Source organism: Malus sylvestris, chromosome 2, assembly GCF_916048215.2.
Source record: "Malus sylvestris chromosome 2, drMalSylv7.2, whole genome shotgun sequence".
NCBI lineage: Eukaryota > Viridiplantae > Streptophyta > Magnoliopsida > Rosales > Rosaceae > Malus > Malus sylvestris.
The window spans coordinates 722,860-747,469 of NC_062261.1; the positions used below are offsets into that span (position 1 = coordinate 722,860).

At 37.6% G+C, this 24,610-nt stretch overlaps 3 protein-coding genes and 1 pseudogene across 4 annotated transcripts; 1 reads left to right on the forward strand and 3 right to left on the reverse strand.

Moving 5' to 3' along the window:
* Positions 1–4,677: 4,677 nt before the first annotated feature.
* Positions 4,678–6,192, reverse strand: LOC126587437 (uncharacterized). Its single transcript, XM_050252510.1, has one exon. It carries the CDS (start codon positions 6,190–6,192, stop codon positions 4,678–4,680), a length of 1,515 nt encoding a protein of 504 aa, XP_050108467.1.
* A 1,169-nt stretch (positions 6,193–7,361) lies between these two features.
* LOC126613990 (AP2/ERF and B3 domain-containing transcription factor At1g50680-like) lies at positions 7,362–9,834 on the reverse strand (annotated as a pseudogene).
* A 2,033-nt stretch (positions 9,835–11,867) lies between these two features.
* On the forward strand, positions 11,868–13,228 carry LOC126614000 (cytochrome c oxidase subunit 6B-like protein new16). 2 transcript variants are annotated; one of them, XM_050281631.1, is made up of 4 exons: positions 11,868–12,045; positions 12,151–12,288; positions 12,442–12,517; positions 12,937–13,228. In XM_050281631.1, the coding sequence occupies exons 1-4, from the start codon at positions 11,962–11,964 to the stop codon at positions 12,942–12,944; spliced, it is 306 nt and encodes a 101-aa protein (XP_050137588.1). In that variant the 5' UTR covers positions 11,868–11,961; the 3' UTR covers positions 12,945–13,228. The 2 variants fall into 2 exon arrangements, with proteins under 2 accessions (XP_050137588.1, XP_050137587.1); XM_050281630.1 differs by lacking the exon at positions 12,937–13,228 and having other exon boundaries at positions 11,869–12,045; positions 12,442–12,797.
* Positions 13,229–17,932: 4,704 nt separating this feature from the next.
* LOC126613989 (bHLH transcription factor RHL1-like) lies at positions 17,933–22,475 on the reverse strand. Its single transcript, XM_050281620.1, has 7 exons — positions 21,703–22,475; positions 21,492–21,593; positions 21,247–21,402; positions 20,889–20,954; positions 19,748–19,813; positions 19,464–19,532; positions 17,933–18,675 (listed from the first exon to the last, which is right to left on the reverse strand). Exons 1-7 carry the CDS (start codon positions 22,273–22,275, stop codon positions 18,271–18,273), a joined length of 1,437 nt encoding a protein of 478 aa, XP_050137577.1. The 5' UTR covers positions 22,276–22,475; the 3' UTR covers positions 17,933–18,270.
* Positions 22,476–24,610: the final 2,135 nt, after the last annotated feature.

Sequence of the window (24,610 nt, forward strand, 5' to 3'; positions counted from 1 at the left end):
ATTTGGAGATATAATTTACAAACTAAATGATGTATCACCAATAAAAATATGCACGTTTATCAACGTTGAAGTAATATCAACTTCCATATCTTTTAGTTTACAAGACTTTGTCTACAAATTTGATCTCTCTAGCATTACCCTTTTGTCAATTTAAAGGTGACAGAATTTCGATACCACAAATTGGTCATTTCAATGAGAGTTCAATGTAATTCTCAAAATGGCTCTCAAATTTATTTTGCGAATTTCTATCTTTTTGAAACTCTTCTAATTGCAACCAATCTCCTGATTTTTATCCCTTGATTTGCGTGCATTAAAGGAAGAATGACACTCCTTATGTGCTTGAATTTGGACCCAACTAATTTACTATCTAGTCTAGTGACTTGCATGAACGTTGATACGTATTTCACAAGAATAGACAATTTTCAATTTACCCCAAAGCGTGAAATTAATATTTCATCACTTGCACATTTCGTTGTATCACAGTTGTCTCATCGTCTCATATTTCTACTTTGAATCTAAACTCTAAACCACAGATGCACTAGAAACTAATATAGTCAAACTTATACAATGACATCATATTTGGATCTTACATTGTATACGAGGCATATGTGCATACGCACATATGTACATTTCGATCCAGTATATGGACCTATCTAGTGACACTGTAGAAGCAGTTCGAAGTTCTATAACGAAGTTTAGGACTTGCTTGTTTCGCTGAAAAAAATTTGAAGGGTGCTGCCTTAAACGACACTAAAGTGAACCAAAGGCACTTCTGAACCAAAGGCAAAAATATCACTTTCTAAACCAAAGACACAAAGAGGTGGCGTTCAAGAGCAAGCAAGGTTGGAAAGAGCTTTAAGGATTAATTTCGAAGATGTAAATGAAAACTTCATCAAGTGTTACTATCTGAAGGTAACAAAAGCCTCGCACCAAAACAAGAGGAACTCATCAAGACTTTTCTTATGGCCTATGCTCGTTTGTTGGTTGTTTCCTAAGATTCTAATATGACACTGATTTTAATTTGATGCAATATATTCATTCATGTTTAATAGAGCACTAGATAGCTCTAAGAAACCAATTTATAGTTCAAGGCTTTATTCATGTGTGTATTTTCAAGGGAAAAAAAAATCTATTAAAAACATAGACATCTGTGGCTGGTTCAGTCCTAACATGTATACCCAAAACAAATTACTAACAAAAAGATTGCTTGCCTTTTCCTTTATTCAATGGAAGAACCGAAGAACGAAAAAACTAATGATTTACGTACGAGGGATGACTACCATGTTGAAAGATCAACACCAGCCCAAAGAATAAGGGCTCAGACCATGAAAATTAATTAGCACTTGGGCTAGAAAAAGTCTAGAAGAATGGTGAGGTTTCTACGTACGAACATGCAAGATTAGTGTGATTAATTATAAACAACTCTAGCAAAGGAAGTTAGTGGAATAATCTAGCATGATGTTCCCATGCTCCTCCAAAGTTCCAACTAGGCCCTATAAAAGGAGAAAGCATCCAATCCATTTGTATCAAATAAGCAAGCAAGCAAATAACCAAGAAGTGAGAAGCAAGAAATGAGGGTGGTGAGTCATCTAGAGTTTGTCTCTAGAAAACAAGAGTGTCGTACATTTTAAAATTATCTCTAATATTGCGTCTTTGAGAGTTTTTGTGTTGAAATATTTGGGAGAGCAATAAAAATAATTTGTTTACTTGTTTTGTTTGTCCGTGTACTATAAGGGTGCGTTTGTTGCACCGGACTGTCTCGGACTGGACTAGCTGCAGGGACTAAGCTGGACTGGCTTAGACTAGACTAAGCTGGACTAGTTTAGTGAAGCGTTTGGTGCAGTGTCGGACTAAGAAGCAAGATAAAGAAAACAGTAATGTTCACTAGTTTGGTGTTTGCTCAGACTACAACTACATTATTGTTCTATTTTAATTGCTTTTTTTTATTAAAGATATTATTTAAATTAATAATATTGGATGAGAGTGAGACTCAATAAAAATACAAAAACCAAATTTTTTTGCCAACGAAAGAAATATACATGATTCAAGAGTAGCATTGTTCCAAACATCAATTTAAAAAAGTATTCTCTCAACAATTGATAGGGTTCAGAATGCTTTTCTTAATTATTCACCTTTCGTTTAAAGTTGTAGATTAAAGTTAAAGCTTTGTTTGCTTTTTTTGGTTGTGTTTTGCAACTTTGTTTGCTTTGTCGTTTGCCTTATTACCTTTCATGTTGGTGTTTTTTTGAACCGTGTTTAATTAAGTTGTACCGAAAAGAAAAAAGCCATTAGTACATCCCATACTGCAGCAAATATTAGAAAATACAGTGAACAATCTGTTGAATCCAAATCACATAAATTCAAATGTATCATCTAATCAAATTGAATTCCTCTTCAATCGAGTCACCGCTGATATCAAAGTATATGTAAAGCAAGAAAATGTATAAGCAGGTTACTCAAGAAATATTTGATTGACTTGACTCACTTCAGTAGACATCAGATTAAGTTATGATGAAATAAACAGCAACATGAAATATCAACTATCGAGTCTCGAGTAGGGTAAAAGTGTTTTCATTAGCTGAAAAAGCTGTAACCTTGTTTACACAAGGATCGACTTTGTTGTCATATAGATCCCTTTCACTGTAAAAACCAGGTTTTTCAGGTTCAAGCAATCCACTTTCACCACTCAACATCAGAACTGCAGCTGGCATGCTTGGCCTATCTGCCGGATTTCGCTACACGCACACGCATAAAAGACCCACATGGATTGACCGCAAAACTTCATGTGGATTACTGGAGTCTCCTACTGATGTCTCGAGCATTTCAATGGACTTGCCTTCTGTGTATTAATTCCATGCCTAAAAGATCACAACCACCAATCGTACTGAATAAATAGAAGTACAAAAAATCAAGTAAAAACAAATGGAAACAAGGATTAGAGATCAAACAAGAATACTCGTATGCTTAGTTTGAATTAAGGATTATAGTTTTTTTTTTATTTGGTCTTTTTAATCTGTTGAATCAAGAAGTAGGGGTTGAACAAAGATATTTTAATCATAATCAAACGATAAAGGCATTCGAATATGTAGCTATCACAAGTCGAAAAAGAAACAAGTCGCTCATTCTATTTTCTGTTTGTACTGGATATCTAACTAATTAACAAAAAAATTAGCCTTTGAGCAATCAATTTACAGCTTTTGAGGTTGCTCTATTTCTATTCATTTTTGCCATGGAGCTCCTTCATTTATACATACAAACTCCAATGATCACAGTAGACGAATACTCAAACAAAGAAAGATAAGGATGCATCTCCCAAACGAAAATCTGAACCCAGATCAAAACAGGATCACGATGCAACTGTAAGATTATTTCCTGCAATTAAGCCCCATTATTCATGGGCTTCACACATATATTGCAATATGATTTATCAATCAAGAAGACAAACAACCCATGAACATGAGCCATTAGATGCAGGAAATTGAAGCAAGACCATTGAGATTACATTGAATTCAGTTAAGTAGGGAAGATTACAAATGCTTGGAGACAAAGTGCCAGACAAATTAAGTCCATTGAGATTTATTATAGAAGTCACCTTGAAATCAGAACAATGAACTTCGGTCCAATTGCAAGGATTTGAATATGCTGAATATTCCAGGACACACACACAGACCCAAAATCAGCATACCCATATGGAAGGACACACCCACACACACACAGTACATACATACATATAGACACATACAATCATAGACTATATACACATATCAATTATTAGATGAAATTCAACGATGGCAGAACAAATTATGATGAAATTCATATATATATCAAATCCACTCCAGTAAAAGCCCAAATTTTAATATCAAGTTGAACCTAAAAATGAAAACCCTAATTTATTTTCAACTGCCCAGATCAGTTATTGAAAAGTTTTCAAACCAAAACAACGAAGTCGTTCATAACCCAGTAATAATTTACCAGACAAAATCGAAGTCGTTTCGTTCACGATCAGCAAAAGAAAATCGAAGAAGAAAATCGTCAGATTCGAAATTTACCTGACGAGGAGCAGAGGACGGCAAGCAGGACGTAGAGGAGGGCGAGGAGGACGAGGGTGAAGGAGTATGATGTCTTCTCTCGCAGACGAGCGACGAATTTCCCTCTCGCTGGGCTTAGTAGTACCGTGAAAATTGGGGGTCCTCGCTAAGAATGCTTAGCGAAGGACTTTGTCTGAGCGAGTCCGGGTTTATCCCATTAAACTCAGTCCCTCTACCTACCAAACATGGGACTCACTAAATACTTAATCCAGTCTAGTCCAGTCCCACTTAGTGAGGCCAAACAAACGCCCCCTAATATTTGTGAATACGTATCCATGCACAAACTTCCAAGGTCATGAGAGTTGAACCTAGCTAGATGTTCCACTAAAAGAATGCTCGGCCTACATATGCGAAAGGAACATTTCCGATCATCCAACTTGTAAAGAAATTGAGAGGTGCCAAAAACTCTTAAAATTTTATCCACACACATACTTAACCAAAAACACTAAATTATGGTAATGTGACCGTCAGCAAAGCTAGACACAGAAGATATCCCGCCCTTTTATTCATCAGTCTTGGATACAAACATGATACAAACATTCATCTCTTTATTTTAATTACCAAAAACATGATACAAACATTCATCTCTTTATTTTACCAAATCAAGTTGAGAGGTTTGGCCTGGGCTCGCCACGTTGTGGTAGTTGACGGACTGGTGTCGGCCACCACGGAAGCACAAATGGAAAGAGGTGCAAACAACAGATTGTCTGATTTGTAGACACCTTTGACATCTCTCTTGTACGAGTATTGCACCTGATAACGTCTTTCTTGTTCCAGTCTCTGGTACTATCTCTCTGGTACTATCTATAACCAGATACACCAAATCCTCAGTATTCGGGTCGAAAACAACCGCTCTAATATGATTTATATTTGGACTAATCACAACCATTTCTTCATCCCCCAAGTATACGCTCTTATAACGTCTCACACACAAACTGCCTGCTCCACCGTGGATCATGACCGTCTGATCACCTACCTTTGCTTCATACACCTCCCAAATAGACAGAGTGCGAGTAGGAGAGTAGTACTCGCACATCCACTGACGCCCGTCAAGCGTAACTAGGGAATCCATTAAACCGGAATCCCACTCGCCACACTCACTGAAAAAGCATTTATAATGAGTTCTAGTATTATCACTGTTGTCGATCATGAACGGATCAAACCCAATAAGAAACTCTCCTCCACCGCCCAGCCAATACAACATTTTGTTGGAAGCAACGCCAATACTCTCTCTACACAGGTCTCCTACCGCGATGGCGGATGGGGATGACAAAACGAACTCCCTCCATTCACCGGTCTCCGAAAAGAAGATCTGTGCTTCGATTTCGCAGGAAACTACATCATCATCGTCATCATCATCAACACGAGGATCAATTAATCTCACAACCCTGAACTTATACTCCGCATTAAGCTGGATGATGTCCCCTTGCTGATCATCTTTCTTATAGTCATAGAAGGGAAGATCGCAGGTGAACCCCACCGTTACATAACCGTAGACTTGAGGTGGGGGAGGAAGAGGAACCCACTGGACTGTGTGTGGATTGCAGATGTAGTAATCGCGCTGACTATACTCGCTTGCGCAGCACAAAACTAAGTCGTTGTAGGCACCTACCACAATTGGCTCTTGTTTCAAACCGTGGATGCTCACAAGCCCTTTGAACAACTGAGCTAGGGGCCTAGAGGATGGTGAAACTCTACTAAGGAATTCCTCCCCTTGTATGCTTATGGCAGAACCTGTTGGCTTTTTCTTACGATTCCTTTGAACACATAGAAAAAGGCGGATAAAATGAGGATCTGATAGGAGAGTGCACCAACGCTTGGAAACGAGCTTGCATTGAGAAACGGACTTAAAACAAGGGAGTCTACAAAGGATTTCAACTAATAAAGACTCTGGCAGATCATCAATATTTCTTGATGATGGCCTGGTTGCTGTTGGTGTTGAAAATATTTTTTGTCTTTTAGGGTGATGAATATGATCATCAGAGGCCGAGGCCGGTGGAGGTGGTGCTGCTGCTGGGTATGACTGTGTTTTTGTACTGCTGCGGGGTCTTTTCCTAGCTATAATAGTATGATCATGACCTAGAACTCTCATGGCGACCGCCATGAATCTGATCAGATGAAAGAAAGGAGAATCGAACTGAAGTGGGAGAGAAATACAAGCATGGCTAGGCGCAATTGGATCATAGGAATGGCATGTAATTTTATAGCCACGCAACGCACCATCCATATTCCTTAACCTCCTACGAATAGGAATAGGAAAAGTAATAATTCTAGGATTAGGAATCCTAACCTTAATAGGAATAGGAAAAGTAATAATTCTAGGATTAGGAATCCTAACCCTAATGAAAATATATTAGGAATTTAGGAACAGAAACGGGGAAATAAATAATGGGGTTTTTTTTTTTGGATAGCAAATAATGAATATATGATAGTACATACTTGCTGCTTAGTTCCGCTCGTTCCATTGCACTCCCGAAATCCAATCGTGCTCAAAAATATCTTATAAGGACATGTGTCAGGATGCTGCAATGTGAGTGGTTAAAGTTTTTATTGAAAATCTAAATATGAATTTTTAATAAATAGTGACACGTGACGTGATATATGTACGGTTTTTTACAAATCATGATATTATCAAAATGTTTTTTGTAATTACTATTTTGAAACTTCATAACTTATTTTGAAAATAACTTTACATCTAATGGGTGTAAAATTTATCCTTAGTTAGCCCCACTCTTAACATTTGTGTTTTTGGAATGATTTATTTTATTTTAGGTGAAGTATCTTTACGCATGGTGTCCATTCACGTTGCAAGTAGATTGGGTTTTAGAAATATGTTTTCCGAAATTTTATGGGCGCCATTGACTATCCAGAAGATCAATAATTAAAAAAGTAAACAAGATCAATTTCATAAGCTAAAATTTCACTATTTACAAAAATACATTAAATAAAAATATACGAATTAGTTGTGTCACCATCATCTTGTTCCTCAAGATAAGAAAATTTGATAGTATGGAATCAACCATCTAAGGGTTTTACCTGAGCGGCAATTAATTACGAAATATCTGCTAATTATATGCAAGCATGCACAAAATATCACAAAACTTGTCAGCTAAAAACCATTAAGAGCACATTAATCCATTTCAGTCTAACATCCTGTAAGTTCAAAAGGACGGATGTATGTTTAGTAATCAAAACCTAATTAATCATATTCCCTGCAAAAGCTCAAACAACAAATTCTGAGGCATTGAAGGGTGAACTATAACACCTTCGAGGCTAATGCGCCACCTCGTTGCAGATCTCCACGCCGAAAAGCCTGAAACGTTTCTTTTGATCAGCAAGGATTCCTTCAGCTTCATTCATATTTTGGCTTACAGCTTCAAGTTTACAGTTATCATATTGATAATTTTTAGCATCATTCTCAACCAAGCAGCTAACATCTTCGCTTTCGACGCCATCCCAGTTAACTTTAACCATGTAAAATGTTTGAGGCTCCTTGTTACCATTGTCCCCCAGTTGCTTGTACTGGCATTGGAAGAATGTAAGAATGTCTTTTGCCTTCAAATGGTGCGTCTTTACGAACCGACTCCAACCCTTGGTGAACACAAAACTCCTGCTACTCTTCCAATAACAGTACCTGAAAGTCCACGACCTCATCATATTATCATAAAACACTAGCTGGCTGGAGCAACTCTCGACCTTCTGACTTGTGGCTTCAGAAATGCTGGGAAAGCACCGTTTGGCATTGCTAACCGGTATCACAAGTCTATTCAGCTTACCAACATCACTTGGTGTCAGCTCTTTTTGGAAAAGAAGTCGGTTCAACATCTTTCCATTTCCGTTGTTATGCACCCTAGCCAAGCTGCCAAATTGGATATCACTCCTCAAACTCTCCCTTGCAGCGTGACTCCTTCGATATTCTAAGAACTCGGCCTGGTAGGAGCCATCCTTGATCATTCTCAACACAGCTTCTTTAGAGTACTGATTTTGAAAGTGTGGCTCTTCAAAGGTGAATTTGGTCCATGGAAAGTTGCGATGGCAATCGCAACCACGAAGCTTGATTGCAGCGCTATCATAAGCCATAGCTGCTTCGTTCTCAGAGCTGAACGTGCCAAGCCAAACCCTTTCGTGATTGGCATATATCTGGGCACCCCAATGCCCATTTGGCTGCTCAACAACTCCTTTGAACCTTTTCGATACACGCCTACTAGCACCATCTGATGAGTCATTCGTAGCAAGGCTTGGACCGCAAACTTCTCCAGTCTTACATTTCACTCCTTTGTTTGAGACCGTGCTTGACATGCCCTCTTCCATAACGCTTCTGCAGTAATACCTAATAGGAAATTTTCAAAACGGAAGGCAAAAAATGTATGAACGAATTATTAATGTTAATAATTAATTAGCACAATTTTATGTTCACTAATTAGCTCACATTGAGGATCTTTGATAAGATAAGACTCCAGAATTGAATCGACTGTATAAAAGTATTGGTAGAAGAGTAAACAGATAAAAAAATTTGAAAAAAATTAAAGCCTTTCTTTTTTTTTTTTTTGGATTGAAAAAGATCATATATTGATTGAGCATCCAAAACAGACAATCGCATCTTGTAAATTTCATATTAAATAGCTTACTTTAAAAACAGAAAAACAGGGACACAAAAACTTGAATTATGTAAACTAGTTTTGATTAGGAAGAAGTACTTATTAGTAAAAAGCTATAGTAATTGTTCCTTCATAACAAGTCAACCAAAAAAAAGAGAATTCTCACGGCACCCGTCACTTATTAACACCAATTTACGCCAAGGACTCAAAAAGTATCTATAGTTACTACTCATTCATACAATTTTTTTTAAGAAAAAAAAAATCACATAGCACGCGTCATTTATTAACACGTAAACAATTTATGGAATCTTCTTCAACGACTCAAATTTAGTATCAAATCAATTTCTCGTACATAAAATTCAAGTCCAGAAAAAAAAAGAAATGAAAAAAAAGATAGAATCTCGTGGCACGCGTCGCTTATTAACACGTAAACAATTTATGCTAAGGATTTAAAAAGTATCGGTAGGTACTACACCTTCATAACAATTCCAAAAAAATAAAAGAGAAAGAATCTCATAACACACGTCGCTTATTAGCACGTAAACAATTTATGAAATCTTCTTCAATGACTCAAATTCATTATCAAAATCAATTTCTCGTAAATAAAATTCAAGTTCTTCATCATCAACTAGTAATTGCCGCGGCAGTTTCGCAAATGAAAACCATTAGTGAAAGAAACAATTAAATAAAACTACATGAAGTGAAATCTTTTAAGTAGATAACGACTGTTACCTCGACGAGTAACCCGCTGCAAATAAATGGAAGCAGCAAATCTGTTGCTCCTCCTGAAGCTAAAACAAGTTCCTCTCAGAGAAACAAAACAAAAACCAACAACATATATAGAAGAACATCAAAAACTCTATTTGGGCCAGCCTAGATAAAGCTAACACAAACCCTAGCTATTTAATACATTCATTCACCTTGGAAACAAAGAAAAAATCTTATCCAAAAAAGGGCAGTAAATCAGAATCCAGGAAAATCTGGCAGTTGTAAAAGGTAATTAATGGCACCAGAAAAAGTTTATAAATTTCTGTCCATATTTGGCACTCAGCTGTGATCCACAAGGGCTTACGTTTCCTCTTTCCACCTCCAGATTTTACAACGAAACCCGGATTTGAGTTGAAACCGGAAAATTTGGCTGTCATCATCAATGCACCCAAACAAAAGAAAATCCAATCAGCAAGTTCAAATCGTTATGAATATGAAAGAAATTAATTATTGTCTAGGTTTTGAAGAAAATAATACTTTCTGATGGTGTGGCAGACATGGCCAAGCAATTGGCTAAAAGAGTGTGCTCCATTTTTTAGTGTGACTAGAACATGGGCAGATACGCTATTATACAAGTATCCCTTTACTTTTATAATGACATATATTGTATATGTCCGTATTCCGAATATATTAAAAAATCTCTCGTCGGCATGGTTTGTATGGTATATATTATTTAATTATAAAATTATTATGATACATATATGTATGGTATGTACGCATCAATCTGTCTGGACATTAATTTGTTGCTTTTTGTATCGTAATCCTTCTGTCATCCCCTTTTTGTATGGTAATCCTTCTTCTATCATGTCCCAAAAGAGGAGAAAAGGGAAGGTCCGAGGGTCTGCCTGGGAAAATGAAAAAAAAAAAAACAATTGCTTGAAAAAAAAAATAGAGATATTTATATACGGGATAAATAAATAAATAAATAAAATTCAATGCTTATTTTCTTGGAAGAATGAAAGAAAGAAAGAAGAGTGCACCTGGAAATTAGAAGCTGATGAGATTGTAGCTATGTAGGCGGAAGAAGGAGAGAGAGAGAGAGAGAGAGAGAGAGAGTGCGAGGAGGAACACAGAAAGGATGGAAATCGAGGGCAGCGGAGGTGGGCGGTGGACGGCTGACAGAAAGAGACGTGAGCACACAGCACCATTCAACTCACTGTGTACTAGTCCAGTCTACTACTCTCCCTCATCCATTCAACTCACTTCATACAGCAGCGTATATTTCTAGTCTTCTATTTATAGCTGACTACACTGTCTATCTTCTTCCTCAACTAACATACCTACTCCCCACTCTACTCTAGCTAAAGTTTATTTTGTATAAAAGGGATTCGTAGCTCAACTTGTCAAGAGCATGTACCATCGAATATGAGGTCACAGGTAAAATGTTCGCCTTATGTAACTTAAGGTGTGTTTTTAAAATGTAATAAGTGGCGGATGCATTGAGAGGCGGGGGACTTCTATGAACGTCCATGGATACCAAGGTGCTGACCCTTCAAACTTCGGTGAATGTCCATGGATACCTTGGGTGCTGCCCTTATGAAGATTAGAGTTGGCTTCATACATGCCCTTTTGATAAAATGTATGAAAGAAGAGTGAATGAAATGGTGATTTCAGTGAATAACAAAGCATCATCATACTTGGACAAACATATTAATGGGATGCAATGATATCAAACATTGTTAGTGTGTTTAAGATAAGTGTGTTTCTTTGTTAAGCATTCATATGAGAACAACCTTAGAACATGTTAGTTACCCTTGCAAATGAGGCATTAACAAGTGTACATTATGCATTTTCAAATGACTTCAGGCCTATCAAGACTTGTTGAAATTGTGATATGCATGCTATTTCTGGTAAAAAAAAATTGCCCGCTGCGCTCGTTATTCTTATTGACCCCCCTAATATTATTTTCTGGATCCGCCACTAAATGTAATCAAAATAAGAAATTAGATATTGATTACGGTTATGATGTGCTTACCAATTTTATGAGAATCAAAACACAAATATAAATATCCGAAATGGGACCTTGAACCTTGAACATCTTTCTAACATTAGAACGAAGAGCACTACCCGACTAAGACCTAGTTGATAACTTTTCTAACAACTACGATGAAAATAGGTGATATGCACGTAACTGTTCAAAGAAGTTGTCATCGTTTTTAAGAAAAATTTACTCGCTTTTGTATACAAACAAGATAAACTTAACACATTGGTGGTGTTGGTACTCAAAAGAATATATAGACTAATATACATCCACTCCATTTGCACTTGCAGTGTGAACAAGTTTCCACATATGAACCTATGTTCTGAACCATGGGCCCTATTGTCTAGAGGCCCATACAATCAAAGTCCAATCAAGTCGGTCCAAGACAACTGCGGCTTAAACACCCAACCCGGCCCAACACGGCCCACTCACCCATACGCGCCATCGGATCTTGCGGAGCAGTCCTCTCCGACTCGCAGCAACCGAATCAAAGATTCAGAGCTCTCTCTCTTCTGATTTCGAATCAATGGCCAAGGAAGCTTACGCCGCACGAAACCCAGATGAGGTTCACACAGACGTGCTCTCCAATGCCAGACAAGCTTGCTATAAGGTCCTATTTCGCCCTCAATCTCTCTCCTCCGTTCTTTCTCTTCTGAAATGTAAATGTCAAGGATTGAAATTTGGGGTTTAATCTGCAACTTGATGTGCTTGAAAGGCACGGGACGCTTTCTATGCGTGTGTGGAGAAAGAATCGGACAAGAAGCAGACCGAAATCGCATCGAAGGGCCAGTTGTACGCAGCAGAATGCAAAGCTTCGAGGGAGGAGTTTGTCAAACACTGCCGTACTTCTTGGGTAAAATCTGAAATCCCCAATTCTCAAGTTTCAATTTTTACTTCACATTGTGGGATTTTGGGTTTCATGGAGCTCAAAGTTTTTGTTTTTATTTATTGGATTTTTGTTATTTATTTAGTTTTAATCTCTTGAGGGGTTTTGGAAATGGTTTAGGTGAAGCATTTTGATGCGCTCTACTGCAAGAACAAGAGTCTGAAGAGGCTTTTGGATGATAAGGATTCGAGGAGAGGTCCGTTGTCACTTCCAGAGCCTTACACTTACAAGCCTACCACCACTAGTTAAAACTTTTCATGTCAATTTTGGTTGAATAAATCAGTTTAATGTGTTGTTGTACAGCAATAGTAATGTGGGATTAATGCCTAGAGCTTACTTCTGACTAGTAAAAGATTCGTATGAAGAAAATGAGTATCGGTTTCTGACTCCATTTTCGTGGATCACATGTCAAATGATTACTGAATACATTTACGTGCATCTGCACTTTCGTTTTATGACAATACTGCTTGATACTATATTCTATTGTGTCTCATTGCTTCTATGTTATAAGTTACAACTTTACTAGGAATACTTCGGTGGGAGTTGGATTACATTTACATAAAAACTTAGGATACCGATAATTGCAGTGAGTGGAACGTTTATCCATTTTCTCAGGGGTATGAAGCTTGACTTGGCCCCTGAAGACTAAAGGAATCATCCTGATCGGTTCCTGGGTTCTTGTTCAATTCATTATCTGGTGGGAGGCGGAGATCTATACTGGTTTTGAGGCTTGCAGAGGGGTGGTACCACTTTTGGAAGTTGTCAGTTTTTGGTGTCCATTTATGTTTGAATAAGAAACATTGGAGAAGAAAGGTGTCTATACCTGCCAAAATGTGCTTTTCGCACAATTTTATTTTGTATTAATTTGAATGCTTACGTAGTTGGAATACTTCTCTGTGGTTCTTAAGTTTGATGTTCTTTACACACCTAAGACATCTAGGCAATCGGAAGAATTAAGGCGGTAGCATGTGGTCAATCCCAGTGTTCTGATCGAAGGTATCCATGGAGAGAATGTAGAGAATTCCAGAGCTTAGTCGATATGAGAAGCCGAGGATTTGCTGAGCCAAAACAGTCAGTAAACTGGTTATGATAAGAAAACTTCAATTTGTTTACAGGTTTTTGAGACTTGAAACTGGAGTGGAGATGCTTTGCTTAGTTTCTCAATAGGGAAACTGGATGATGTGATTAGGAATGCAGTAGAAAATCCTTGATACATTCCTTCTGTTTTTCCCGCTTTTACATGACAGGGTTTAGATCTCGATTTCTCGAGCTAGAGATCATGTGCTTGATGGATTCGATTCTTACCTATTGAACGTGAAATTTTTTACATCTGCATTTGGAATGACTTTGTGAAACTGCAGATCGTGCTTCTTGTTAGCGACAGTTGATACAAGCATATCGAATTCATTGTTGTAGGTTACTGACATGTTCTTTTTAGCTCTGGAACCACAGTTCATAGGTTTGAAGAATCCTGCAAGTTCAGAAAGTTTGCTTGTATTGTTCCCCTTCAATTTGGACGCACGTTTGCGAAAAAAAAAAAATCGCAAAACGAACACGATTAGGTTGTTTAGTAACTTGTTGAATTTGAACTAATCAAAATCAATTGGTTCTGGGATTGAATTGAATTCGGAGCAGTTTTGTTCAGATAGGTTATCCGCAATCTGATGAAGGCCTGCACTTGCAGATGGGTGCCACCTTTCTTTATATGAACGAATTTCATCTCAGTTTTCTCTCTTCTAAGTATAAGAAAAACATCGGTAAGGTTGCGTGATTAGGAAAGCTCTCGTAGTAGGTGGAACCAACGAAAGGTCAGATATGATTAAAATACATGAGGTTTTATGCTTTTGTAAAAAATGCTTTACAGATGACGCGATCGGGTATCCTACCAAATTTTTATAATCGTTTTCCTTTGCCTTGGCTGTCATATCTCTATGCACTGCAATCGCATATTCTGAATAGAACAATTCAGGGAAAATCGTTTCTGAGTTTATTAGTCTTGAAAAGGAACCACTAATCTTAATTTAAGCGCAAGTAAAAATATTGAGAGATTTTTCAATTTACTCAGAACACGACGGTACGTTATATGTTATTATACAGAAACAGAGAGAGCAACATCTAATCTTAATTAAGTGCAAGTAAAAATTATGGTGTATAGTCAACAGAGTTCTAAACAATTGACACATATCCTTTTACTTTATTATTATTATTTTCAATTGAAAAAAGTAACATTTAATTTTAAAGTTAACTAGAGTTAGGTGAAATGACATATGTCAATTGATTAGGTATATGGTGAGCATTCACCATAATTATGGTGGTGACAAAAAATGCTTCTATTTTTTTTTTTCATGTATCCCTCGATTTGTATAATGACATATGGCGTATGTGCTGAAGTTTCAAACACACTAAAAAATCTCATGTAAATATTAAACAAATATACTTTGGAAAATGTAACAACAATTTTCAATGCCACATTTTTATTATTTTTGGTTCCTGCAACATCTTTTCTTATTGGACAAGGATTGTCTGCCCTCCACTTTCGGTGTCCTTTCTGTGCCCTACTGTTTTGTGTGGTCACGGTTAAGCCACATCAATATTTTATATATATTTTTATAGATATAATAAGACAAAAATGAATAGTAATATAAAACGTTGACGTGGTTTAACCGTGATCACACAAACAGGAGGGCACAGAGAGGGCACCGGAAATGGAGGGCAGACAATCCTTGTCCTTTCTTATTAGTTATATTTATGAACTGTTTAATCATCCTGGAATCATATTGTGCAATCTCTTTGACTAGCTCAGTGGAGTTATGGGCAAAAATAGATTAATAATAATAAAAACAATGTAATAATAATTATATACCCTACACCACAGTGAGGTGGTGGTGGTTCAATTGTTGAAGATGAATTTCAAGCCCGTATTTCACACGACAAGTTTTGAGTTTGATTCTTGACACTAATGAATCACACGATGGTTGCATGGGAGATAATGTTTTTTTTATAATTTTTTGGCTCCTGAAAAAATAAATTATCGTGGTGAAGTCATTAACTGATTTTTTTTGTTTTAGAGAAATAATTAAATAAACCCTAAAAAAATATTAGGGATTTAGAAATGGAGGGTGAATGGTTGAATGATGGGGTGGTGAAGAATTGACAAAAAGTAATGGACTACATGTCTCTTAATATTCCCATGTGCATCATCCATGTATGAAACATTGAAAAAAGAATGCGAAGAAGAATATGTAAATTGAATATTTTGGGCAGATCTCGGAAGATCAAGCATGAAAGCTCTTTGATACCAATATCTACCTCCAAATCAATAAGCCGGCTGTGGGCATGCATCTCTGTCGCTCTCGGTCTCGACATATTAATAAACAAAATAAGAAAAAAAGGAGGGTAGAAGATGAAAACGAGAGTGTGAAAATTACTATTTTTTTTAAGAGCTTGATGTGAGAGCAATGAGTCCTTACAGCTCGAGAGATTCTTACGTTTGGAGGAAGATTTATAAACTATGACTAGACATGATGAACGATGAAGAGATGGAATTATATACTCAATGACTTACGAATAACGAGATTAGTCATAACTAAGTATCGAAGTCATAAAAAATATATGATGTAACTGTTCTCGTCATACGAGTCAAACTACATGTAACTTCCAACTACATATAAACAAATTATACTGAATCAAGACGAATTGATAAAGCCATATAAAAGAACATGTTATCTTGAACCTCTCCCTTTTTTTTAATATTAGTTTTGTTTCATTAGTCATGGTGCCTTCTAACCGAACGATAATTAATAAATAATCAATACAAGTCTTTTTAATTTTGATTTAACTAACATAGGATAATAGAAAAAAGAAGGTAAGTAAAGGGTAATATAACATGTGTTTTTTTAATAATAAGGGGATGTGGCTTCACCACTATAATCTACCTTTTTGAGAGCCTGAAGGATTCACATAAATATTTTACCATTTTTATGGCCACTATCGTGTTATTTACTAGTGTCAAATATCAAATCTAAGATATACCGTGTGAAAGATAGACCTTAAATTCATCCCAACTATTAGACCACTATGTGAAGGTTAATATAATACGTGTGTTGTCCCTTGCCTTTTGTAAACAATGTATACCACCTCAACTCTACGAATCACCCAAACGCAACTCTTTCGAATCACATATGATAACATGATTACGAATCGATTTCGATTTGAACCGTCAAGTAACTATATGTGCTGTGGTTCATTAAGTATGCTTTGTTTGTTTGTTAGGTTTCTTATGCACCAAGTACTAGCGAGTTGGTATGGAGAAAAACTTCAGTATTACAACCCAATTATATGCGTCGTCAGACTATCTTTATAAAGGAATGAATCTTTTTTGTATTTAAGCACGATTTAGTATGTAAGAGTACAATTTATCAATGTACATAATTTCACGTGTTGAATGAGTATTTGACCAATCACGTAATCAGACTATCATATTGAAATATTACGTTCAAATAGTCAAATAGTGTTAAAATCATAAAGAATGATCGGATTCCCATGATAATTTATCATTTACGTTTCGAGTTAAAAATTATCCACATAAATAAGGAGAAAATTGTTGACTCAAGAGAAGAGAAGAAAAATTCATTCATGCAAAAGAAGGGTAAAATCTGAGTCCAAGCTGTCTAGCAATCATCATCGCAGCGATTGAAGGAGATCAAAATTATTGGACCCACAAAATTTTGTGTATAATGACTATTCAAATTAGAAGGGATTAGAAAGATGGGATGAAACAACAAGAGTTAGGTACCACTTAAACCTAACATCCAAGAGACTGATGGATCCTTCCAAGTTCCAACAACTAAGAACAAAATTAGAGTTCATGGGTGGGTAAGTTGCATTGATTATTTTTTCATGCCAAATTGTATATTTTTTTTATAAACAAATCACAGTTTAGTGCGTTGCTAGAGAAAATTTCTCTAACATATAAAGGAACAAACCATAATTTTGGTCATGTTGTCTAATCAATTTTAAGTACGACTAGTGTATTAAGTCAACTTTCACATTAAACAAGAACGTAAAGTCATGTAGAACAAAAATCCCGTACTTTTGTAAGACATATACACAACTCTTGCCAAGTTTTTCTTTAAATTGTCATACACAAGGTGTTTAGGCTTACCAAGTGAAATGTCTTTGTCGTAAAATGGAAGAAAAATATAGCACTCAGTTGACCTAAAATCTAAAAGAACTTTCAACAAACAAAACCCGAAAAAGAAAAAGTCATCAAAGCTTAGCCTAACTGATGCCCATTCGTTTTCGATAAAATACTCCTCCTTAATAATTCTCTCATCATTATTAAACCCTAGTCATTTCATTACCAACCTATAATCATGATTTTTCAAGATAAACATGCTCGATAACTTTGAAATATGAAATATCTCGAAACATACCAGAAATTCACAAGTACATTGGAGAAGAATCGAGATCCTCTCTAGAATTTGTGTCAGGAGTTCAAACATCAAGAGATTCGAGACATTGAAGAGAAAGATCCAGACTTTTGGTTTGTGCGAGATAGCCAGTGTGATGGGCTAATGTGATGAGTAGTTCAGTTCTCATAGTCTTTGAATTCCAGACACAAAAACACTGAGAGAGTCTCAATTCATTGCGAACCAAATTACACTAGAAAATAATAATTTTCTTCAGATAAAACAACAAAAGAAAAGATTAAATCAAGGGAAAAAAAACAAAGAGACCCCAAAAACATCTTTTTGTAAAAAGGGGTTTTATGGAGGATCTGGTGGTGCGGTTGAGTTAGCTTTTAGCCAAAGTCTACGCAAATACGGCGTCGTTGGAAAAGCACCACCCTTGATGCCTTATTTTCGTAGACTTTATACGGCCTTGGAGTCCACGTCACTATGTATGTTCATTTGTCGCCAGAAAGTAAATCCAAAGCCAAAAGGTCAGTCAGGGCTTGGAGACGGAGGTGGCGTCTTTGACGGAACCGTCAACCCCGCCGTTGCCCATGGTGGCTGACTGGACTGTCAGCACGGACATGCTGGGAGAGGAGGGCCCGTCACCGCCGTTGGACGGGACAACTTGGGGGTTGTTGCTGTTGTTGTGGAGGAGGGGGTTCCTGGAGTGACATGTGGCGGTGGAGATGGCGGTGGCCAACGAAATCGGCATGAGGCAGAGGCCTTTTCCCTGGAGGTACTGCATGGCGGAGCCCATGTCTTTCTCCATGAGCTTGGCGACTTGGTGTTCTGTCACCGTCATGCTGTTGTCGTTGGATGAGGAGGCCGTTTGGTTGCCGTTTGAGCTCCGTCCGCGGGTCCCGCCGTTGGCACTGGCTTGGATACAGTCACCGCCACCCTACAGCGACGACGAAAGATTAAAATATTAGTTGATTTTTTTCTTAAAGGTATGAAAAGGAAAGGACAAAGGCCAAAAGAGAAAGACGAATCTGAGAAAGTGGCACGCGTGCTGCTTTTTCTTTTGTCGTTTTGTATGAAGGAGAATATGGGGTTGGCCAGAGAAAATTTTTAGTTGTAACGATAAAAGTTGTTAGAAATTTTAATTTTTAAGTTATTAACTTTTTAACACATATATCCCACCATTTATATAATAACAAGTGATATATCACCGCGTGTACCGATAATATTGAAAAATCTCTTGTTGGTTGGGAACACTGCTGGGTGTAGGGTGGGTGAAAATGGGGTGGTATTGGTGGGTTTCTGCTTGGCCAAGACACGTATAAGGTCCAAACGGTTTGCAAAATGTTCTAATCCGAGGACATTCGTCAACTTTCATTAATTTCTTGCACAAAATCGACACTCTCATAACACATTGTGTAAATTTGACAGATTTCTTACACAAAAGTGTTAAAGAGCGACGAATGTCCTCGTCTTGCAATTTGCAAACTACAATATCTCAAATCAATGCAGTTGAAAATATAGAAACGAAAATGGCACAAGACTTATTCACACAAGTACGCCTTTATGTTAGTACCCAAATCAATAATGCAATGTCATATGTTTAAATTTTCTCATATAACAACAATGTGTTATTAGTTTAGAAATGTACTTGGTGTAGATAAGTCGAGATTTCAAAAGTATACATAATGGTATATTATGGGTGGGTTTATTTTGAATTGAATTTACCTCAGAGGACATATCAGCAACAAGGGGAGCAACAGCAGCTGCACCGCCCAACCTGCTCATGCTCAGAACCTACATATTGTGGTGTGCCCAAAAAGCACAATGCCAGTCAGTAAACATGACTAATTAACACATTAATTACTTAATTATCATATCCAGATTCTAATCTAGCAAACAATATCAAGTCAACCAACCAGGGAATCTCTCTTTTTTCCTTTAATTAATCAATAATTATACACTTATGCGCACATAAAATAATAAGTTAACTTAAAAGATGAGAGCAGTACCTTGACTTGGAGCTGGAGGAATTTTACATAATCGATTATCTCATCCAGCATTGAAGCTTTGTCTGCCTGTCATTCCAAAACCCACATCCAATTCATTAAATTATTAGATCCCATCTCATATGGAAAACATATATGTATACATATACACACACATGGCATATAGAAATATACTAAACTAGTTTTAAACAACTGATAGCGTGAGTGGTTTTAATTGTTAGTTGTTAGGAAAGGAGGGGAATTGTGGGGATCGAGTCCGAACCATAGTGCATATGCATGATTAACTTCCGTTTTCGCGGTAAAGAGCCATTTGCACGGTAAACTGGTTTTACACATACTTAAAAGTAGTTACTTGCGACCCAATAAGTATATGGTTAAGCTACACGAATATAGGCTTCGCCATGACAGTCTACCGTTTTGAAGGCTGGGAATGCTCAAAAGGGCATTTGAGCCTTCCCTGTCCACCATCGTATGATTTACCAGCATCAAGAATCGAACCCAGAACGTGCCGCGCGGAAAACAAACATGGAATTCATCCTAACCCACTGAGTCACCCCATGATGGTTTTACTTAATCATTAGATTAATTAGATTAAAAAATTATTTATACTAATATTTTCTTGAGTCAATATTATTTACAAGAATGCAAGTCTAACTAACTAGTAGAGTTTCCAATACTCCATTAGTCCATTATTAGCCTAACAAATCGGCATTTGGGTCGTCCGGAGTACCCCTTTTTCTCCTTTCTTTTTGCGCACGGAAGGATTAATTACCATTTTTTTGTTCAAAACAAAACCTCCTACTGAATGGAAGACGAACACTTGTCTACCGAACGAGAAATTTACCTACACTCGCTTTTTAAGCATTCTAAGCTAATAGCATACCATAAGTCTATAATGTATTTTTGCTTTTTCACTGTAAAATTACTTTGATAGACCGATATAGTGACATATTAACGATGTGTTATGCGTTAGATATTTTATACTCAATCTCAATCATTTATTTATTTTTATCACTTAACGCTAATTGGCATTGAAGAAAAATTGCTAACAATGAAACGCAAATAATTACATTGTTTAATCTGGATTAACAGATTATGATTGAGAAGTAATTAATCGGTTAATTAATTAATTGAACTAAATTACCTTGTTGGCATTGGGAACGAGCTCCTGCAGAGCCTTCATCCTCTCTGCAATTCTCTCTCTCCGTAACTGCAAGTGCAACCCCATTTCAGTAAGAAATCAGAATAACTGACGAATAGAAACAAACAAAGAATTGCAGCCGTTTCTGTTTGGTTGCGCAGATAACAACGAAAAACGAAGGGAACTTTAATGAAAAAATTTTGGTACAATTTATTTTAACAAAAAATTATATTTTTACTTTAAAAAGTTAATCATAATACTATTCACTTTCTCTTTTATTTTGTTCTTATTCGTTCTTATCGTTAATACGGAAAGATTCTTTTTCATTATTTTCCTAAAAACAAAATTGACTGAAACGCACTCTTTCGGCTATGCTGTGTGGGTCAGTGGCTTGACCTCTTCTCGCCCTGACTCTGGGCCTCGGTTGGACCGGCGCTGCCCCAGCCGAGCCACCCGCCGGAGCTTGGTTCAACGCCGCCCCTGCACCTCCGTAGTTCTGCGCTTGCAGCTGACCTCCCTGTGCATAATTCTCAATCCGAATTAAAACCAATCGTGATTAATTAAATTAATAATAATAATTAAATAAAATTAAGAGCAGGGGCATGCCTGAGGGTGGTGAAAATTTGGAGACTGAGAATTCGCAGCTCCATGCAGTGATGCACCGAAGCCATTGAACAGGGATTGAACGGAAGAAGCCCCATCGGCGCCCTGTAAAATAACGTATTTACATTTATGCCACTCCATTAGTTCACCATTGTAAATTTACATTTATGCCTTCAGTTACTCCAGACACTGAGAGATGGAGAGAGATACTCACCACTTGATTGGGGGATTTGAAGGAGGAGCCGTCGCCGACGTCGTTGTTGGAGCGGCCAAAGTCGCCGTTGTTTCCCAAAGACAATCCCGTGGGACCAAAGCCGGAGTCGGCAGCGCCTGATCTGGACATCATGAGCTGGTGCTGGAGCATCATGGCGGCAGCAGCTGCGGCTGATGCGGAGGCGGACTTGTTAGCGCCGGAACCGGCGCTGATCTGCTGGCTGCGAAACTTGGCGGCGAGGGTGGCGGAGTCGTCGTAAGAGAAGACGACATTGTCGGGGTTGGAGGAGAGCGGAGGCGGGGCATCGTCGGCGGCAGAGGCCCAGGAGGGGCCGAGGGTGGAGAGCATTTGCTCGAGGAAGTCGTCGTGGGTGGCGGAGTCGAAGTGGGAGGCGGAGGGGGTTGGAATTTGATGATGCATCTGGGAGTGAGAGTGTGGTTGTTGTTGGAGGTGGTGGTGGTCTTGGAGGGAGAGTTGGGAGGAGGAGGCTGAGGAGTTCAACAAGGAGTTCATTTCCTGCATTTCTCTCAACAAGGAGTTCATTTCCTGCATTTCTCTGCTACAAGGCTGCATATATATATATAAACACGCACACACACACACAATCTATATATATAGATATACTATATAGACAGATGACTAGAGATGATTAGGTGGAGATTAATCAAATTTGGGGAGGATTAATTAATTAGATTTGGGGGGTTTAGAGTGGAATTATTGGAGGAGGAGGGAAAGGCGAAAGAGTTTGGGAATGGCGGTTTTTGGTGAAGGGAGGGGGTGAGAGAGATTATAAATAGGGAAAAATGGCCGAGTGTGTGTGCGTTTTGCGTGGATGGGGCCCATTCTCACCCGTCAAACGCGTCTAGCATACTCTTTTGGTCAGACACTAGAGTAGAGATACCTGAGAGTACCCAATCCACACTAGTACTGTCCTGTATGCGTTTTATGTGTTTTGGCTAATGGCAGTGTGTTCGTCACATTTTACTTGAATTTGAATTGAAAAATATTAAGAGCATTCTCTTAAAAACGGGTTTAAGTCAAGCATTGTGTTCGTCTTTTTCACTTGAATTTGAACTAATAAATGTTAAGTATAATCTTTTAATAGTGGGACTCTCTATGTACCCTCTGTTATCTCACAGTTTAACTTAAATTGTTGTGCCAACATTATAAAACATTGTGTAACATCCCACATCGCCTAGGGGAGTGATCCTTAAATGTATATTTTCATCCCTACCTAGCACGAGGCCTTTTGGGAGCTTACTGACTTCGGGTTTTGTAGGAACTTCGAAGTTAAGCGAGAAGGAGGTCAGAGCACTCCCAGGATGGGTGACCCACTGGGAAGTTGCTCGTGAGTTCTCAAAAACAAAACCGTGTGGGAATGGTAAGCCCAAAGCGGACAATATCGTGGTGCTACGGTGGTGGAACGGGCCCAGGATGTAACAAATGGTATCAGAGCCAATCCCTGACCAGAAGTGTGCCGACGAGGACGTCAGGCCCCTAAGGGGGGTGGATTGTAACATCCCACATCGCCCAGGGGAGTGATCCTTAAATGTATATTTCCATCCCTACCTAGCACGAGGCATTTTGGGAGCTCACTGGCTTCGGGTTCCGTAGGAACTTCGAAGTTAAGCGAGAAGGAGGCCACCCAGGATGGGTGACCCACTGGGAAGTTGCTAGTGAGTTCCCAAAAACAAAACTGTGAATGAATGGTAAGCCCAAAGCGGACAATATCGTGCTACGGTTGTGGAACGGGCCTGGGATGTGGTGGACCCGGACAGGGATGTGACACATTGTATCAAAAACATGATGTGTTAAAGAGTCCATGGAGAATCCCATTTTTCAATAAATGGTTACCATGGAAAACAGCCGAATTGATTAGTTATGTGACCAATACGCAATGTGTTTAGAAGTTCATGCGTTATAGAACTTGCCACTAAAAACTAGCTTAAATTGGCTTGTTAGTGAAGGGTGCTTAAAAACTCCCGTTTGGTAGGCTGGATGTGGTTGAGTCTTAGGGATAGAATTGGATTGAAATGGACTTGTAAGACATGACTTATAACCCATGTTTAATGATTAGATAACCCACTTTATTATAAATCCATAACCCATCATGTCTAAGTCTTATTCATCTCACATTTTGACACATCAAGTAAGAAACTTGACTCAGGTCCATTTTTATTGATCACAATCTATCCCAACCAAGATCTAAAATATCGATGATATCGGAAATATCGGTAGTCTAAAAACACGGAAATTTCGATGAAAATATCGAGATATTATCGATATCGATAAAAATTGAATAAAAACCACGGAAATTGTAAGAAAAACTTGAAAATTTTTATTGAAACTTTGCAAGATGTTTATTTAGTCAATTATCTATTAGTTTATCACAAAAAATTGGAAGGAAATGCATTGCATAATGGATTTAACTAATTTAAGTTGATTATATAGTGAGCTGTCAAACATTGTAAGTATATAAAATATATAGTAATTAATGAAAAAAATTTAAACACACCATAATCATTTATATATAATGAATTAGTACAATATTTTACATTTTATACATTGCATGGTAAGATACATGAGTGACTTAGTACCATGTAGAGTTCCTATCAAGGTCTAAAATATCGATGATATCGGAAATATCGGTAGTCCAAAAACACGAAAATTTCGATAAAAATATCAGGATAATATCGATATTTTAGACCTTGATCCCAACTAGCCCATCAGACAAGCCACTCCAAGACATGTTGTTTTTCATGGACAATTGAATCCTAACTCAATGTATTTAACGTTGGGTAAAAGAATCGTTCAAAACAAGCAAATCGAACCAAGTTGATGGTTCGATTCGGTTTTCTCAATGACTACTAGAATGACCATATGAAGTCCACTTTGCTTCTCTTAATTT

Excerpts from the sequence above, each read along its gene's own strand:
- LOC126587437 (XM_050252510.1), bottom strand. The coding sequence starts at position 6,192 with ATGGCGGTCGCCATGAGAGTTCTAGGTCATGATCATACTATTATAGCT.
- LOC126614000 (XM_050281630.1), top strand. The coding sequence starts at position 11,962 with ATGGCCAAGGAAGCTTACGCCGCACGAAACCCAGATGAGGTTCACACA. Across the intron at positions 12,046-12,150 it reads CCAGACAAGCTTGCTATAAG|GCACGGGACGCTTTCTATGC; the intron begins GTCCTATTTCGC and ends TGTGCTTGAAAG. Across the intron at positions 12,289-12,441 it reads AACACTGCCGTACTTCTTGG|GTGAAGCATTTTGATGCGCT; the intron begins GTAAAATCTGAA and ends GAAATGGTTTAG.
- LOC126613989 (XM_050281620.1), bottom strand. The coding sequence starts at position 22,275 with ATGCAGCCTTGTAGCAGAGAAATGCAGGAAATGAACTCCTTGTTGAGA. Across the intron at positions 19,814-20,888 it reads TCGTTCCCAATGCCAACAAG|GCAGACAAAGCTTCAATGCT; the intron begins GTAATTTAGTTC and ends TTGGAATGACAG. Across the intron at positions 18,676-19,463 it reads TTGCTGATATGTCCTCTGAG|GGTGGCGGTGACTGTATCCA; the intron begins GTAAATTCAATT and ends TCGTCGCTGTAG.